Source organism: Megascapheus bottae, chromosome X (genome assembly GCF_031878675.1).
Source record: "Megascapheus bottae isolate mThoBot1 chromosome X, mThoBot2.hap1, whole genome shotgun sequence".
Classification (NCBI taxonomy): domain Eukaryota; kingdom Metazoa; phylum Chordata; class Mammalia; order Rodentia; family Geomyidae; genus Megascapheus; species Megascapheus bottae.
The window spans coordinates 20,908,983-20,925,498 of NC_143547.1; the positions used below are offsets into that span (position 1 = coordinate 20,908,983).

A 16,516-nucleotide genomic window follows, 5' to 3' on the forward strand; every position below is an offset into this window, starting at 1 on the left:
TGATAATCCTGATACTTAGTTATTCAAGTAGCTTTAACTTTCTTTATCCCTTATCACTGCGAAAACTGATTTATCTCTTCATCATTTCCTTTCCTGTCTAGTAACATCCCAATTGGCCTTCTTGCTCCTGGTTTTTCCCCTTTCCCATATATGTCTCCAAAGGTTGTATCATCCCACTGGAACTTTAAAATAAGTTCTTCATTGCCCCCAGAATGACTTATCAGCTCCTGAGAATGGCATTCAGATTTTCATTACATAACCCAATCCAATCTTTCAACCTCATTTTCCACTGAGTCTAACATCTGCTACCCTCCGTCTCACAGACCTAAATTCAGCATCGAAATGATATTTAGTTAGCAATGATTCAGCTACTGGACAGATTTTGTGGTTGTTAATATTTTTTGTTGTAAACCTGCAAGTTATAGCAAAAACAACGCCAGGTGGAACTACAGGTATCCTAAGTCATTCTACAAATATTTACTGAGTATAGTGATAAGCACTATTCCTAGAGATGACAACCAACACAGCCAAGTCCCTAACCTCATATTTGTGATAGTAATGGGAATTGTCTAGATATGAAAGGAAGGATAATTTAACTAATGGAGGTTTAAAAATATTACTTGAGGAAGTGGTGCTGTGATTCAGCGTGGCAGCATCTAGGACCAGGGTTCAAGCCCAACGTCTGACAAAAAATGACTTGAAGAGTAAATTGACACAATCAATGCATGATATATGCATGTGTGAAAATACTACAGTTAATCCACCAATTGTATAATTAATATATGTTAGTAATTACAATTTTAAAAAACTTAGTTTTACCTGAAAGCACAAGAGACTTTTATAGATTTTGCTGGTGGGGAATGAATGAGACAAAGAAAAGCTCTCATGAAATTTATAATCCAGTACACATGAGAAAAATCTGGCCAGAAATAACTCTAGAATAAAGATAAAACTTGGCCAGGAATTTGGTCTAATGGTAAAGTGTTTGCCTAGCATGCATGAAGCCCTGGGTTTGATTCCTCGGAACCACATATATAGAAAAAGCCAGAAGTGGTGCTTTGGCACAAGTGGTAGGTCACTGGCCTTGAGGAAATCCCAAGGACAGTACTCAGGACATGAGTTCAAGCCTTAGGACTGGCAAAAACAGATAAAACTGCTACAGGACATAGAAGTACAAATAAAGAAGAGTGATTATAGACATTTTAGTAGGGGAATAGGATATGAGTTAATATAACAGTTGCAGGTTGTGATTAAAAGCTGGATCGGATCCTTCCTCATCTTTAACATTTAGTTACAATATCCGAGGCATGTACTTCTGCTACCTGCAATTTGAATTTGTCTCCTCTGTGTTAGTATTACCATGGCTGTAGCATTTCCTTTCTTCTAGAACATTGTAATGGACAAGTTATCTCTTGCCCTTTTCTCTACTAGTCTAGTGTTCATATTATATCAAGGAATCTTTCTAAAACAGAGCCAATTATGGCCTCTGTGACATTCATAAATCTCATTTGTTCTTCATTGTTATGACTGATGATCTTTTGACCACAAAGATAATGCTTAAAAACAAGCCTTAGGCTGAAATATTCAAGATGAGATTCTGACTTAACTATTGATTGACTGTGTGACATGAGACATTTTCTTACATGCTCCATTTCCTCATCTCTAAAATGGGGATAATGATTTTTATGAAGGTTGTAATCCTGCTAAAAATAAATTATTAAAAATGATTTCCAAGTACACATCAGATAATACACAGTAAGTTTAATTAATATGGTGGTAGCCACTGTTATAAAATGATCTAAAGCTTGAGGTAGATTCTTTAAACAATTGTTTTTTTCTTACATATACACATAAATAACTGAATTTTAATACTGTCTCCCTTTCCCATGTGTAGGCAGCTGAGGATTATAACTGGAGAATGGTTTATTGAAGAAAAGGCAAAGCGTTTCAAGCAAGTCAATGTTCTGGGCACTGATGTTGTCCGACAATCCATCTTAAGAAGAAGCCCAGGTAACTACTATAATACTTTTCATCTTCACGTTAGTGGGCTAAATAACTTCCTGATATATATGTATGTATATATATATATACATGTATATAACCTATAACCAAATGAGTATAATTGGATTTCCTAAGTCCCTTAACACAAATGAAAAGCAGTCAGTAGAAATGTTTTTCATATATCTGACACTGAGATATTTTTTTGGTAGTTGTGGGGCTTGAACTCTGGACCTGGGTGTGGTATCTGAGCGATTCAGCTCAAGGCTAGCGCTCTACCACTTTGAGCCACAGTACAACTACTGGTTTTCTGGTGGTTAATTGGAGATAAAAGTCACATGGACTTTCACGGCCAGTCTGGCTTTGAACCATGATTCTCAGAACTTGGCCTCCTGACTGAGTAGCTAGGATTACAGGCGTGAGCCACCGGTGCCCAGCTGGCACTAACAATTTCAAAAAAAAATCATTTATCTTCATTACAGACAGTTGCTTTCCTAAGTATATTTCTAATTTTGTGCTAAATACTTAAGCAGAAATCGGGTCCTTAAAAACTAACAAAAGGTGGCTGGGAGTTTGGCCTAGTGGTAGAGTGCTTGCCTAGCATGCATGAAGACCCGGGTTTGATTCCTCGGTACCACATACATAGAAAAAAGCCGGAAATGGTGCTGAAGCTCAAGTGGTAGAGCTCTAGCCTTAAGAAAGTCCAAGGACAGTGCTCAGGCCCTAAATTCAAGCTCAGGACTGGCAAAAAAAATTAATAAAAGGAGGTGAAGAGTTTGGCCTAATGGTAGAGTTCTTGCCTAGAATGCATGAAGACCCAGGTTTGATACTGGGTACCACATACATAGAAAAGCAGGAAGTGGTGCTGTGGTATTGGGAGCCAGAATGTGGAGTCAGACTGACCCAGGAATCTCCATAACTCAGTAAGATAACCACAATAAGATATAAGCTGTCATGTACGGTCCTGTGCCTAGAAACCTTTGAGTTACATTGTCAGTGTTGTGAGCTTCCTGACCTTATCGATCTATTGTTTTATTGTTTTATTGTTTTATTGTTTTATGGCCGTGTCCTGCTTAACTGATCTGAGTTTTACCACTTTGTAAAAATGTAATCCCTGGAAGTTCCCTAATTTCTAGAAAGTATATAAGTTTTGATTTGAAAATAAACACACAACTTTTTTCAAGAAGGGGAAACAGGATAAGGGAGAGTGATAGAGGGGTGAATTTGATGGTGATACCTTGTATGTACATACAGAGATATCACAATTAAACCCCCTTTGTACAATTAACATACAAGCAATTCTTGGGTTTTCAAGAAGTGTTATTTAAATTTTATTTTAAGTGTCACTTTTTCTTATCTTTGGTTCTCAACCAAGCATTGATATTGTGCACTGCATCCCTATCTGTGAACTACGAGTACTGGGGAATTCAAAGCATTGTCACAATGACTAGGTTGATTCCATGGCATTTAGTGGGAATGAATCTGAGATGCTAAATCACCTAAAATGCATAGGATAGCATTGGTCGTTAAAGGACTATACTGGCACCAAACACAGCGCCTATCTTCAGAGTGCTTTTCAGTGAATATACAGTGCAATTTAATTGGTCAGTGTGGAATGAAACTTGTGATGGGGAGTAAATTTATTATGCAGGGTTTAGTGAAACAGTTTAGACATCATTTGGTCTTATTCCTAGGCTATTTCATCTTTTATCTTTTCTTTTTCTTTTTCTTTTTGCCAGTTCTGAGGCTTCAACTCAGGACCTAGGCACTGTCCCTTAGCTTCTTTTGCTCAATGAAACCACTCTACCCTTTGAGACACAGTGCCACTTCTAGCTTTTTTTGTATATGTGGTACTGAGAAATCAAACCCAGGGCTTCATGCATGCTAGGCAAGCACTCTACCACTAGGCTACATTCCCAGCCCTGCTATTTAGTCTCTCACAGACAGATCAGTGGCCTTGCTTCTCAGAGTTTGGCAAGGAGATCTGAAAATCTTAGAACGGATTCCAAGAACTCTGGTTTATGTACTCAGAAATCAGCATATCATTTCTATGATCCCATGCCTCATGTAGTGATGCACATCTGTAATCTTATCATCCAGGAGGTTGAGGCAAAAGAATCTTACATTCAAAAGCAATGTTAGTTTTGTATATTACTTTTGTATCACCCAGGGATACATTGCTCACAATGTTGTCTCAAACACCCAAATTAAAAGAACAGTAATTTTATGTTTAATCTCAATCTTCAGACATTTAGAGTTCTCAAAAACACAGAGTATGTATAGAGGGATGATATATTTGTTCCTCTATTTCAGTTTTACCTGGAAAGCTACAGTATTCTTGGTCTTTAATTATTTAGAGAACATTCAAAAATTGAAAATAGTTGTGATGGGAATATCATTGGTAATTATCATAGTAAGCCAGGAAACTGAAGACAAAATAGAAAACTACTTTTGTTTCTGACGGGTTTGTATGTAATTTTTTCATCTATTTTAATGAGGATCAGAAGAAATACAAAGCCAAGAGCAAGCTCGCCAGAATGCAGAAAAGTCTGACACTTCATCTTCTATTGGACAGAAGGCCAGCCATGATGGGCCAAAGAGAAAGGGGTAAGACACATTTTATCCAGGGAAATTATTTATCTCTATTCCAGAAACCTCTGAAATAAATATCCCTTAGTATTTAAAGTCTGGCGTCACTTCAGTGACCCAGAAGTGGTTCTTGAATCTAGGTAATACTACATTAACATTCTTCTCAGGAAATGTTTTAACTACTTTAAACCTTAGGCAAATAAGGCCTGGGCATATAAGATTTCTCCTTCCATTTGACATCTGATCAGGTACCAAATGGTTTCCATTATTTCTTGGCATGCCTATAATGCTAACTATTCAGGAGGTTATGAGCTGGAGGCTCAAGGTTCAAAGCCAGCCTAAATAGAAAAGTCTTTTGAGACTTCATCTCTAATTAGCAAAATGCCAGATTGGAGGCATGGATTATTAAGTGGTAGAATGCTTGCTAAGAGCCAAATTCTGAGCTTAAACCCTGATAATAATAATAATAACAATATTAGTAGTAGTAAAAAAAAACACATTATATTGCAGGACTGATCCCAACTGGAATTTATGGCTCTCAGTCTTCAAGGAATACAACATCTAATCATGTTTGTGGGGAGGAGGGGGTCCGTGTGTGTGTGTGTGTGTGTGTGTGTGTGTGTGTGTGTGTGTGTGTGTGTGTGTGCACTAGTACTGGGGCCTAAAATCAGGGTCTGGGTGCTCTTAGCTTTTCTGTAAGGCTAGTACTCTACTAATTGAACCATGGTTCCACTTTCCACTTTTTGGTAGTTACTTGGAAATAAAAGTCTCACAGACTTTGCTACCAAGGATGTTTTCTAAACATGATTGTGTGTGTGTGTGTGTGTGTGTGTGTGTGTGTGTGTGTGTGTGTGTGCCCGTGTGTGTATATTCATGTGCGTACACCAGACCTAGGGCCTCAACTCATTGCCTGGGCACTGTCTCTGAACTTCTTTTGTCAAGGCAAGCGCTCTATCACTTGAGCCACAGTGGTACTTCCAGCTTTTTCAGACTTTTTAAATGGTGACAAGGGTCTCACAGACTTTTCTGTATAAGTTGCTTTCATATTGCAATTCTTGGATCTCATCCTTCCGAGTAGGATTACATGTGTGAACAATCAGTGCCCATCCCAAACTTGATTCTTAAATCTCAGCCTCTGAATTAGCTATGATTAGAGGCATAAGCCACTAGCACCAGGCTACACTGATTCACTCTTAAGCTTAAGTATTATATCACTATTTAAAATTCATATTTTCTTAAGGAAAAGCAATCACATTTGTCAACTCAGCTTCATTCAGAAAGCAAATATATGTATGAAGTACTAAACATAGCAATGGAGGGTTATATACAGGAGACTGAGATGGAAAGAATGCTGGGAACTGTAGGCAGATAGGGACCAAAAGACAAATTGCTTCTTCAATTTGGCCAATTTTGTGGCCAAGGCAGTGAGAATGCTAATAGGTACCAGTTCATATTATGCTTTTTTCAAAGCAGTGTGTCATTCTCTCAGCAGAAGCCTACATGAAATTCTGACAAAGCCTTTCCTTTAACCAAGCTCTGAAAGAAGTCTGGAATTTTTTTTTTAGAATCCTGAATTGTGGGTGGGAATGAAATCTAAATGTCATGTAACTCAAGCTCTTATGACTAACTACTTCTTCATTAATTAGCAGAGATGATTTAGAGTCTCCCAAGTATCTTATCCTAGATATTGATCTTCCTATCACTTGAAATCCATTGATTTCTCCTCAGAATCCGCACAGTACCATCTTGTGTCTGTGCATCTCTCATCATTTTATACCCTGACTTCCTTCTCCCTCTAACCAATATATACATTTAATTGTAAGCTCTTTCAGTTTAGATGAGTGTCTCATTTACTTTTTTAAATTTTCTCTAATTTTTTATTTTTTTATTGTCAGGGTAATGTATAGGGGGGTTACACTTACATTCACTGGGTAGAAGGTGCATTACTTATCACACATTGATTATGTTTCTCATGTATTTGTCCCCATTTCCTTCCCCCACCCCTTCCCAATCATCTTATTTCTCCCTTTCAGCATCTACTACAATGCAATTGATGGCTTTTAAACAACTCTGTTTTGTTTTCTTTTTTTTGCCAGTCCTGGGCTTGAGCTCAGGGCCTGAGCACTGTCCTTGGACTTTCTCAAGGCTAGAGCTCTACCACTTGAGCCTCAGCACCACTTCCTGGCTTTTTTCTATGTATATGGTACCGAGGAATCGAACCCGGGTCTTCATGCATGCTAGGCAAGCACTTTAACCACTAAGCCAAACTCCCGGCCCACAACTCTGTTTTTTTTAATCCATGGCTCTTGATAAGTAGCTGACTGATAAGTAGTGGCTTAATAAGTAACTGAGCCATGGAAAACGAGAAGTTAAGAGACAATGACTAATAATAAACACAATGCATTATACAAATTCTGAACCATTCAAATTATCATAGTATGGGGAAGAGCCCTCCTAGAACCTAAAACTGGCATTTATAGTTTTCAGTCTTCAGGGATATAGTTAGGGGAGAGAAGTTCATACTTAAAAAGTTACTGCATATAAAATTATTGCAGGAAAATTAAATGGCAATGTGAACTGTGGAAAACTTCTGTAAATATGGTAGGGTGTTAACCACAAGAGATGTCATAAGGTAATAAACAACTAAATATTAAATGAATAGCTAAATGATAACTTCTTGGGGTGAGAGGAATCATCAAGAATGACATCATAATGTAAGTGGTGCATGAGGAGGTTGATGGGATTCAAGATGTCCAAGGGAAAAACTGACTCCCTGACGAGGGAATACCTTAAGTGGAGATAGATGCAAGGTTCTCAGAATAGCCCAGACTAATATTATATTAAGTGCCATTCTTAACCAAAATGTAATGTTCCAGTGGAATGAAGCTTCTAACACTTTGACGATGACATTGTTCTTTGAAGTAGATATAACTGAACAGATTCTATTAAGATTTTCCCAGTACCTTTGGAATCCAGCATATATACATGTATATATACATATATATATATTGTCTAGAAAATTATGGCCTGGTCTCTTTCAGTGCCATCCCCAAAAGAATGCAGCTTTGAGGCTTTATTATTATTTGAATTTGGAAACAACCTTGTTTAAGGGACTCAGTATTTTTTAATTTAGGCTCCTTAGATGCTGTTCTTCAAGATCCTTTTGTACAACTACTTACAGATAGTAACAAAAATATTAAAGTAGTTTTAAATTATATACCATTGTTTAAGTTCCAAATAAATATAATGAAATAGGTGTGGTAGTGCTGACATATAATCCCAGCACTTTGGAGACTAGTGCACAACTATCTTGAGACCAAGGTTTCTTTGTAGAGTTCTGAGCCAGCCTGGACTACATAAAGAGACATTGTCTCAACAACAACAACAACAACAAAAACGGCAGCAGTTAAAACACACTAATAATTTAGGAGATGGGAATGCAATTAGATTTCATCTGACACAAAACACTGTGCTATTTAAACTTCATTACCACAGGGAGACATGTCATGGAAGATATAGAAGTGATTTTCATCATAAACGTTCAGTCTATCATTCTAAAGAATGAACTGGGTTCTGGTATGTGACAGGTATTCTAGGATCAGGAAATGTGGTAGTAAATGAGAAAGCCAACCATTGCTCTCATAGAGCTACAGTATAACAAGTTTCTCCTCATTTCATCCCACAGCATCATTCCCTCTCTGAACAAACAAGTGCAAGCTCCCTATTCACAGCATCCCTGTGAATAGACCCACCCAAAGTAAGTGGTATTTGCTTAGTGAGGACACAGACCTGGCTTACAAGAAATCTACATAGTCCTAGGAAATATTATAACCTTCCTCATTACTATCCTTGACATGTACTGAGAACTACCCAGAACTCTTCTGTCCCAGTGCTCCTGAGTTGGAGAATCATTTATGCCTGAGAATACTTGAAGGTGAATTTTTTCACTGCGTTCCAGTGACAAGGATCAAACCCAGGGCCTTGTGAATGCTAAATAAGCTATCAGTGAGCTACAATGTCATTCAAAATTGTGAGAAGCTATTGTTGTTGTTGTTGTTGTTGTTGTTGTTGTTAAATACAAAGGGATTATACTTCCAAAAATTATAATATTTCTTGGTCATGACAACCTTTACTTGGTTCTCTCCATTTTCCCCTCCCATCCTTAGCCTCAAGTTGCATAATTCAATGTTCACATAAAACACTTTGAACATAATGACTATATCTGCTTATTCTTCCTCCTTTCTTTTGTCCACCCCGAAAACGTGTTTCCACTTCTTGCAGTTTGATAAACAGTATATTAGTTGTTCATGTTCAGAGGAATTAAGCTTTTGGATTTCTACCCTAAGTATACCGTCATCTACTCAGTTTGTGTGCAGTTGCATTTTTCCTTGTATAAGTTATGATGCATTGTTGCACCTTGGATCAATTTTGTAAGCTAAAACATGTGCTGTTTGTCTCTCTGAGCCTGGCCTACTTAATATAATTTGTTCAAGGTCATTCATTTCCCTGCAAGTGACATAATATTATGTGTAATAGATGAGTAAAATTCCATTGTGTATATATGCCACATTTTCTTAATCCACTCATCCATTGTAAGGCATCTGGCCTGTTTCCATAACTTGGGTATTGTCAATACTGTAGCAATAAAGTTGAATATGCCAGTGTCTTTATTGTATCCTGACTTGTAATGCTCTGGTTAGACGCTCAAGAGTGGTATGGCTGAGTCATAGAGTAGTTCTATGTTTAGTTTTTTGAGGAATCTCCAAACTGCCTTCCAGAGTTGTACTAATTTACATTCCTACCAACAGTAAGAGGGTTCTTTTTCCACCACATCCCCTCCAGCATTTTTGTTGTTCCAATTCCCAATGTTGGCTAGTCTAACTGGGTTGAGATGGAATCTCAGTGTTGATTTGATTTGAATTTCCTTTATAGATAGGGATGTGGAACAGTTCCTCATATGTTTATTGATCTTTTTTCTTCTGAAAGGTCTCTACTTCTTTACCCATTTACTGATCTGGTTATTCAGTGGTAGGGGTAGTTTCTGGAGTTCCTTGTATATTTTAAGGATATTAGGCCCTTGTCACATGTATAACTGAGAAAGATCTTCTCCTAGTCTGTTATCTGTCTTTCTAGTTTAGTAACTATGTCTTTTGCTGCTCATAAATTTTAATTTGATATAATCCCACTTGTCAAGTCTCTCTACTACTTGCTTGCCCCTGGGACTCTCATGTGAACACTCTCACCTATGCTGATAAGTTCTAATATTTCTCCTACTTCATCTTGTAGTAGTTTCAAATTGTGGTGTGTGTGTGTGTGTGTGTGTGTGTGTGTGTGTGTGTGTGTGTTAGTACTAGAGCTTGAACTCAGTGCCTGGATGCTATTCCTTAGTTTTCTTCCTGGTGCTATATTACTTGATCCACAGTTCTACTTCTGGCTTTGTTTTGTGGTTGATTGGAGATTAGAGATTTTCCTGCTCCAGCTGGCTTTTAACCTCAGTTCTCAGATCTCAGCCTCCCAAGTAGCTAGGATTATAGGCATGGGTCACTAGTGTCCAGCTCTAGAATTGTGTTCTTAAAATGCTATTTACATGCTTTCTTTGCATCTTACCTCTAAATATTAATATGTTTTCAGATTTCTTCTTAGCAAGTTCCGATCTGCAACCAGAGGAGAAATCATAACTCCAAAAACTGAAAGTGGGCGGAGCTACAGCTTGGATTTAGACAGCCAAAATTTTCGGGGTTTAAAGTCAGCCCCTGGTTCAGACAGGTAAGAGAAACACAAAATAGACAATGGGATCAGCCTGAGGATTAGCGTGGTAAATGTCTTAAGTAGGACTTCTAACTGTCTATGAAGAATTGCTGCTTGGAGATCTAACACATAACACAGTAAGGCAGGAAGATATTTTTATTTGAAATGGAAAGCTCTTTCCTTCCTTCTGGATTATATCTGTTGGAACTATTATGTCACCTGCAGGGATGCAAATTTATGTTTGGGGACTAAGGGATGTCATTCAATGGTCAAATATGTTCCTTCATTGATTTCTTATGTTATTAAGGATATAGAGTATTTTATTCACATGTATTCATTGTGCAAAGGAGATTTCATGTGCACTTCCATATATGAGTGCAATATACCCTAATCAAACATCCCCTCCATCACTTCTCCTTTTACCATCTACCATTGTTGTTATTGTTGTTTGCTAGTCCTGGGCTTGAACTTTCTCATGGCTAGTTCTCTATCACTTGAGCCACAGCACCACTTCTGGCTTTTTCTATGTATGAGGTACCGAGGAATCAAACCCTGGTATTTATGCATGCTAGGCAAGCACTCTACCACTACGCCAAACTCCTGGCCCATATTACCCAATCTTAGAATAATTTCAACAGTTTTCGTTGTTCTATTTTTTATAACAATCCTGAGGCTTGAACGTGAGTCCTGGGCACTGTCCCTGAGCTCTTTTGCTCAAGGCTAGTGCTCTACCACTCTACCCACAGCTCTACCCCAAGGTTTTTGGAGGTTAATTAGACATATGAGTCTCACAAACTTTGCTGCCTAAACTGGCTTTGAACCATAATCCTTAGATCACAACCTCCATAGTAGTTAGGATTATAGGTCTGAGCCCTTCTTCTTACAGCTGTTACTTGCCCTTCTACAACACAGCATATTTTACTTTCATCTCAATCATTTATTTTTAGTGTATATTAATTGTACCAAGGGTTTTTACCATGGTATTATGAATATGGTTGTATTTTTTTTGCCTGGGAACTGTCCTTAAACTTTCTCAAGGCAAGCACTCTACCACTTGAGCCACAGCACCACCTCCAGTTTTTTTTCTGTGTATGTGGTACTGAGGAATCAAACCTAGGGCTTCATGCATGGTAGGCAAGCACTCTACCACTAGGCCAAACTCCCAGTCATAGGTGTATCTTGTGATCTTCCTTTCTGTATCCCATTTGTCACCCTATTCTTTATACATAGGCACAAGGTATTTTTATACTGCTAACCCTCCATATTCTCTTTCCCTCTCCTACCTTTCTGTATGTGTTTGTATATATACATATCTATGAATATTCATTTAATGATATATGCATGTCTATGAATATGATCTTTCTCTCTTTCAGCATCTGAAAAGTAAACCTGCAGGGTTCATATTCATTTTTGCAGCTTTCTAAAACATTATTCATTGCATCACTTGTGTTGTAACAGGATTTTTCCATGAATTCCACTTCCTTCTACTTCTACCTCCTCTAGCTGATTCTCAGAGGGAAAAGTAAGACTCTCCTACAAGAGATATCTCTTCCAATCAGATTCCATTTTCATAAAATCAAGGCTTATTTTCATGATTCATGTATCCACACTAGTGATGAGGCATAAAAGATCTACCCTCATGGTTTATTGATGTGTCCAAATGTTAAGTCCTTTGTTTGTTTAGAGCTGCAGCAAAACTGCAGCTTGTTTTCTTTTTTCTCCTTTTTTCTTAAGTTCTGGAAGCAGAATTTAATTCTCCTTGGAATCTTGTGATCTTTCTAATCCGTTTTCCCCCCGTGGTGCTGGAGATTGAATTTATACATTATAATGTATTTTAGAGTAATGACCAGAACACTTCCCCAGAAGGTCTACTATTTTAACTACTAAGTTATTTTCTTCCATGGTGACTATCCATAACTACTTTGTTTTGTTTGTATCACTCCTGCAGATTACTATTACTTTTTGTAAAACTATGCAGAAAAAAGATTATAAAGAAACAAAAAAAGAAATCAGCTATTATCCACTATCAAGGAATGTACTGCATATTTCCCCAAATTCCAAAACTACTGATAAAGATTTTATGATAAAAAAGTATACAACGGTTGTCTGCCCTTGAAATAACCTTGGTTAGCTTCCCTTCTATGCTGTATCCTAGAACTTTTTCTATAAAAATCTTATTTTTTATTGTTCAACTCCTTATTCTAAGATAACAGTGATAAAAATTATTTAGAAGTGCTGCACAGCACAGTTTGTGTTGCTCTTGAGGACTCTGACCCATCTTGGCTGGCATTTAAGAGGGACAGTGTAGAAAAGTGGAAATAGAATTATTTGTTATTAAAAAAGACTCCAAGCCTATTAAACAAAAAATTAACTCATACCCTTTAAGTTATTTGTCTAACTGTTCCTCAGTAAGAATGAGACACATATTCCCAGCCTCAAGGTACTTATAGTTATTTTAGAATCTATCTGCTTGAATGTACTCCTTGTGTCTTATTTACTGCTTGCTATAGTTAAATAACCTGAAAGCTGTAAATTCATATGTGTATATAGTTTCACCAAACACAGAGGTTTTGACACAGAGATTTCTTGTTCTTATTATAAACTGGGAGAAAGTTTATTATTTGAAGTGAATCCCTGAAATGTGTTACAACTAATCAGAACATAGTAATTAGGTTTGCCTTGGCTTTAGCCTGTCAAGGAAAGTGTTTTCCTATTGAGACACAGAGTAAAGGTAAGTAGAGCAGGAGATAAGTAGAGCAAAATGTCCCTTTCCTGAGACATGTATTTAATATCACAATGATGACTCATTAATGGACTGCTACAATGAGATGTGTTCCATTAGTCCAAAATGATTCCTTAGAAAGTTGGGGCAGGAAGTTGCTTGTCATTTCTCTTATTCTTTTTCTTTTTGGTGCAAGTCTTGTGACTTGAACTCAGGGCCTATGCTTATCTTCCTCCTCCTCCTCCTCCTCCTCCTCCTCCTCCTCCTCCTCCTCCTCCTCCTCCTCCTCTTCCTCCTCCTCCTTCTTTTGCTAGTCCTGGGTGCTGTCCCAGAGCTTTTGTGCTCAAGGCTACTGTTCTACCATTTGAACTATTTGTACTTCTGGCTTTTTTGATGCCTAATTGGATATGAATCTCATGGACTTTCCTGCCTAGGCTGGATTTGAACCTCTACCTTCAGGTTCCAGCCTTCTATGTAGGTAGGATTACAGGCATGAGCCATTTAAATATACCCCTACCTTTTCTTAACTCCTTTTGTCTCAAGAGATAGTGATAGCATCCTCTCTGATCTGTTACCTGGCCCAGCTCAGCAATTATTTTTCCTTTTCCTCCACAGTTCATATATCTTCATGTTTTACTGGTTTTTTCTAGAGCAACTCGGCTTAGACATTTCTTCTTAAAATTCACATCAGAATGGAAATGATGATTTGTTATATGTCTAAGTAATTCATCTCTTTTCAGTAATTTGAAAGCAGGGTTAGGGAAGCTTTAGCAGTCTCTTAGTTCTGAGAAGTGTGTGGCAAATGGCTATTCAGTCACTAGTTGCTAGGAACTAGAAAAATGAGACTGAAGGAGAGGTTTTTTTTTTAAGATTATAAATGTAAACTGTGGTTAATAAACAGAATGCTATTCAAGGGAGTGATTCTGAAACCCTTCTAAGTTGTGCTGAATAGTTGTTGTGTTATGATTTGTGAGCTCTTTATCAGCAAAGATTCAAAGACAAAACATTTATTAACGAATCACTTCAAGAGAAATCAGTAAAAGGACCTACAATTGGTAGAAAGGTCTAAGTAAAAGTGGTATCTCAAGTGCGAACTGAATCTAAGGATCCTGCCTAAACTCATAGGAACCCTGGAGCTTGAACAATGTCCTTGAGCTTTGTCCATCAGGAGGAACTAGGCCATTGCATCCTTAGCTCACACAGACATTGACTACGGACACCATCAGGTAGGATTTCCAAACTTAATAAGCAAAGATACAGAATCCCCAAGTAAATTTAAACCTGAAATATACAGCTTTTAAAGTCTGTATATGGGCTGGGAGTGTGACTTAGTGGTAGAGTGCTTGCCTACCATGCATGAAGCCCTGGATTCTATTCCTTGGCACCACATAAAAAGCCAAAAGTGATGCAGTGACTCAAGTTGTAGAGCAATAGCCTTGAGAAAGCCCAAGGAGAGTGCCCAGCCCCTGTATATGGAATATCCTAATTCTTAAAAATTATTATCTAAAATTCACATTTAAAAAAGAGTTCTGTGTTTTATCTAACTACTCTACAATATGAGTGAAAGATAAAACAAAATCCAAATCATTTGTAGGCCTCCATCTCCATAGCCAAAGTTTGAAAAGGACACCTTAGAAGACATGCAGAGCTGTCATTATCTCCTGAAAATGTGGTATTTTATACCTTTGCTCATATACATTGTTTGTGGAAAGTGAGTTATTAAACCCATTTCACCAATAAATGATGTATCTGTGGGGGGGTGTTTTGTTTTCATGAAAAGTACAGTTCATTTTGTCCTGAATTCAATTCCCACTGCCATCTTTACAATATCCTCTCAGTGGCCATGGGAAAAGAACAAAGTGGGGATATTCGAACTTCAATTTAGGACCAGATCCTCAAAGTTAACATTGTTTTGTCTTGTTTAATAGTTAAAGCATTGTAATGCTCATAGAAAACTCATTACCAGACTTTAAAAATTGATCACATGGGGATGAGAGCATGGCCTGTTAGTAGAGTGCAGTTGTCTAGCATGCATAAAGCCCCAAATTGGATTTCTTGGTACCACATACACAGAAAAAGCCAAAAATAGTGCTGTGGCTCAAGTGTAGAATGCTAGTCTTGAGAAAAGAAAAGAAAAAGAAAAAGCTCAGGGAGTTCAAGCAGCAGGACTGGCAAAAAGAGAAAAAAAGTTATAAGTTCTCTGTCTCTATTGTCCCATTAGAAAAGAAAATTGGAAGAATACATAAATCAGTGGGCATTCCTATGTTCCAATTTTTTTTTATTTCTATACATTGACATTTTGATTCCATATAATGTTCAAATGTTGCAAAACATTATTCTTTTTTCAATTATTAAAAAAATTAAAGCCAGGTGCAGTGGCTTATACCTGTAATCCTAGCTACTCAGGAGGCTGAGATCTGAGAACCATTGTTTAAAGGCAGCTCAGGCACAAAAGACAGTGAGACACTTATCTCCAATTAATCACTAGAAAACAAGAAGTGGGGCTGTGGCTCCAGGGTTAGGACGGTAGGTAGCCTTGAACTGAAGAGCTCAGGGACAGCACCCAGGCCCAGAGTTTAAGTTGCATGACACCCCACCTCCAAAAAAAATCGAAAACTACTTTTAGCTTACTGGCTATACAAAAATATATGGTGGGCCCAATGCATTTCATAATCCATAGTTTGCTAACAGTACAATATATTTACTCCTTATACAAGATAGTATCTTTCTATTTATCACTGTGTGAACCCTGAGAATAGTTCAGCCATCTTCATGTGAGCACTAGGCCAAATGAAAAACATCATGGTACAAAGGAAAGGGACAGTGCCGGTGAACAGATGTCTGAAATCAATGAACTTGTAGCCGTTAATCCAGTGTTTTCCAGCCTTGGGTACATATTGGAATGACCTGGCCAGTATTAAAACGTGCTGATGCCTAGTTCCCATGCTCACAGTTCAGTGTGATTAGTGAAGAGTATAGTCTGGCTATGGGGATTTTTAACAGCTTTGTATGTGTGTCTAATGCGCAGCCAAGATTGAGAGCCACTGAGCTCACATAAGGCAGTGAACAAAGCATCTTGGAATCACCAAATACTGGGAATTAGAGCTAATTCCACATTTCTCTTTTTCTTTGCCAACTTTGCTATTTCTTTCCTATTTAACAAGCTTATCTGACATTCTTTTCTACCTACTAATATTAGAGTACAAATAACTAAAGTTAGGAAAGTTCATATGCCTCAAAAGAAATAGAATCCCCATTAGACTATAATGTTATCTGTGTTGGTCTTCATGGGTGTTAGTATTTCCCAGGCTAATATTGCCTTCTGGGAGTGCTCGTTTAACTGGCAGCACAGGCTCAAAACTCTCAGCCACTTTGGAAATGCTGGATCCTGGAAAATTATTGCCTTGCTATGACTCCTAGGAGATCACTGTATAAACCAGAAAAACAACTCATTAAATT

At 37.7% G+C, this 16,516-nt stretch overlaps 1 protein-coding gene across 2 annotated transcripts in view; it reads left to right on the plus strand.

Moving 5' to 3' along the window:
- Positions 1 to 16,516, plus strand: part of Sytl5 (synaptotagmin like 5) — a 140,563-nt gene that overhangs the window by 77,433 nt on the left and 46,614 nt on the right. For both annotated transcript variants that reach the window (XM_090326972.1, XM_090326973.1), the window contains exons 4-6: positions 1,895 to 2,010; positions 4,503 to 4,605; positions 10,219 to 10,353. In XM_090326972.1, the coding sequence (XP_090183098.1) occupies positions 1,895 to 2,010; positions 4,503 to 4,605; positions 10,219 to 10,353 (354 nt within the window). The remainder of the gene's footprint in view (positions 1 to 1,894; positions 2,011 to 4,502; positions 4,606 to 10,218; positions 10,354 to 16,516) is intronic.